Consider the following 3,068-nt stretch of genomic DNA (forward strand, 5'->3'; position numbering starts at 1 on the left):
GTTCTGGTACTGTTGGACTTGTTCTAAAAGTTCTGGTACTGTTGGACATGTTCTACTGTTTTTGTCGTTTTCCACTGGAAGTTCAGGAATGTTCTCTGGAATATTCATGTTATTAGTGAGTGTGACAGCTGAGAGGTCAAAGGTCAGGCAGAGAAGTGGACACACACACACACACACACACAGACTGTGTGTGTGTGTGTGTTCTTGATCTTTCTTGTGTGTGCTGCTGGAATGTTACACATGAACTGTTTGTTTGTGAGTGTGTGTGTGTGTGTGTGTGAGTGTGAGTGTGAGTGTGTGTGTGTGTGTGTGAGTGTGTGTGTGTGTGTGTGTGTGTCCTCTGGACTCTGCTGTGGAGACAAAGTCTCTGGGTTCACCTTCAGACCAAAGACGGGGATTTGACGACTGTTTGTTGATTTTAGAACCAGACAACAGACACAGCCAACAGACAACAGACACAAGATCAGACAACAGACACAGGTCTACCCAACAGACAACAGACACAGGACCAGCCCACAGACAACAGACACAGGATCAGACCACAGACAACAGACACAGGACTACACAACAGACAACAGACACAGGACCAGCCCACAGACAACAGACACAAGATCAGACAACAGACACAGGACTACACAACAGACAACAGACACAAGATCAGACAACAGACACAGGTCTACCCAACAGACAACAGACACAGGATCAGACAACAGACACAGGTCTACACAACAGACACAGATGTTTCAACTACAGACATTTTTAAAACGTTTATAATTTTGGTATGATGTCATTCAGGAGTCAGGAATCTGAACTGGTTTAGTCTAACTTGACCTCCCCCCACACACACACCCTCATGCCCCCCCTCCCTCCCCCCCCCTGTGGTCCATATTCAGGGTTTAGGGTTTGTTTGTTTTCCTCATGCTTTGACAGACGCCTCACAAATTCCTCGGCTGTTTCTGTTCATTAACAGAAAGACATCAGTTCACACTGACTCACACACACACACACACACACTCACACACACACACACTCACACTCACGGACGACTGACGTTTATAAAAGTGTGTCACAGGAAACAGGAACAAGTGAGACCAGAATAACAGAAGAATAAATCACATGAATCAGAGAGGAATGGGAGTTAGCTCGATGCTAATGACGAGTCCACGGTTGGAATTCAAAAAATATGATGAATGTTAATCTGTATCAAAGTAAAAAAAAGTCAAGGTTTGATTTAGAAGGAAATTCAACTTTAATAAATTAAACCTTCACTAAGATTTGTTTAGCTTAGTTGTTTGAAACCATGTTAGAACGTTAGCCAAACATTACTAAAAGTTGCTAACATTTAGTCTAACATCTACTCACAGTTAGATTGAAGTAGTTTAATAAAGTGACACGAGTAGAAAAACGTCGACATTTAATATTAGGCAAAAGATAAAAACTTTTTTTAAATGCTACAAGCTAGCTAAGAATGTAGCGAAACACAAACAAAAATGACAAAACCAAAGATAACGGCTAAAGGTTAGCCAACGATGAGTTGGTCAAAAAAATGACAACAATAACAGAGTACGTCCAGGGCCACATCCAACCTGAGGAGGTACAGTGACCGGCCCCAGAGCCAGACTTTGGACCAACCTGTCTTGTTTCTGTGTTTCCTCCTCAGTCCAGAGCGATGCGTGATCGATGGCTCCTCCAGGGGACGGGAGAGGAGGAGGAGGAGGTGAAGAGGAAACAGCTGCAGCAGGATGAAGAACAGGGGAAGAAGCTGGAAGATCTGATCCACAGGTAGGTCCACACACACACACACACACACACACACACACTGAACTGGAGTAAACTGGACGGCCACTTGGTGGTGATAGTGAGCAGATGTGTGTGTTATGAAACTGATTCATCTGTTCCTGTTTCTGAAACTATGGACCGTTAACTAACAGTTCTAACAGTTCCACTCTCTGTCTCTGTCCAGTTGGTCTGGACCGCACTGGTACTGTTGGACATGTTCTATAGGTTCTGGTACTGTTGGACATGTTCTATAGGTTCTGGTACTGTTGGACATGTTTTATATGTTCTGGTACTGTTGGACTTGTTCTGGTACTGTTGGACATGTTCTGGTACTGTTGGACATGTTCTATAGGTTCTGGTACTGTTGGACTTGTTCTGGTACTGTTGGACTTCAGATCAATCAGAACTTCAGCCCAGGCTTGAAGATCAGAGCTGAGTTGAAGACATGACCTCGATGGTTAGAACGTCTTGATTTTTTTTTTTTTTAGCCTAAATTTTCCTTGAAGATTCCAGGCCGCTCAATTTTCCGACATTCTGCCGTAGTGAATTCTGATCAGAAATCCCATAATCCATTGTTGAATCGTCTAAAAACCTTGGGCGTAGCTACGTAAATTTGACCAGGAATCAAATCTACGTCCAAGTGGCTTCAGCTCCGACGTCCAGTGAACAACTGACAGAACCTGGACCAGTGAAAACCAGGGTCCACCTGGACCAGGGTGTGGAGGAAAAAGAGAGAGTGACGAGACACTCGGAGCACTTCCTGCCTTTGTGTCTCTGGGAGGAGTTTCCTGACTCCCATCATGCCCTGCTGAGAGACACTTGGTCCCAGACGAAGGCCGATGTGACGACATCGGCCGTGGATTAAGATCGTAGTTTTCCACAGACACAGACTGAAACATCAGTTAGTTAAATATAAATTCAGCTGTGATAGGATGGACGGGAAATAAAGCACGTACTAAGAAGTGTGGGGTGGCAGAAAAGTACATGAGAGTGGTGCTCTGCACATGCTGGACATGGAAAGAAAGACAAGAGTGAGTCTGTCACCAGAATGTCGGAAATCTTCAGGGTAGGGATCGGATTAAATGAGGAAAGAACAATCACAGACGGCTCACGACACCTGCAGCTCTACTGTAAATTATTATCTGTTTGGGAATAACAGAACAGTGTGCAGTCAGAATGTGCGATGGGTTCATGGTAAAGGAAAGAGGAAGAAGAGAGGAATGGAGTGGAACCATAATGATTGATGTAAACCAGCGGTCTTTATCCTAAGAGTGTGTGACTCTATTGCC

At 44.3% G+C, this 3,068-nt stretch overlaps 1 protein-coding gene across 1 annotated transcript in view; it reads left to right on the plus strand.

Moving 5' to 3' along the window:
* The window catches only part of palm2akap2 (PALM2 and AKAP2 fusion), a 75,319-nt gene that overhangs the window by 21,610 nt on the left and 50,641 nt on the right, over positions 1 to 3,068 (plus strand). The window contains exon 3 of the mRNA XM_008326214.3: positions 1,661 to 1,782. Coding sequence (XP_008324436.2) covers positions 1,661 to 1,782 — 122 coding nt within the window. The remainder of the gene's footprint in view (positions 1 to 1,660; positions 1,783 to 3,068) is intronic.

Source organism: Cynoglossus semilaevis, chromosome 14, assembly GCF_000523025.1.
Source record: "Cynoglossus semilaevis isolate Cse_v1.0 chromosome 14, Cse_v1.0, whole genome shotgun sequence".
NCBI classification, from domain to species: Eukaryota; Metazoa; Chordata; class Actinopteri; order Pleuronectiformes; family Cynoglossidae; genus Cynoglossus; species Cynoglossus semilaevis.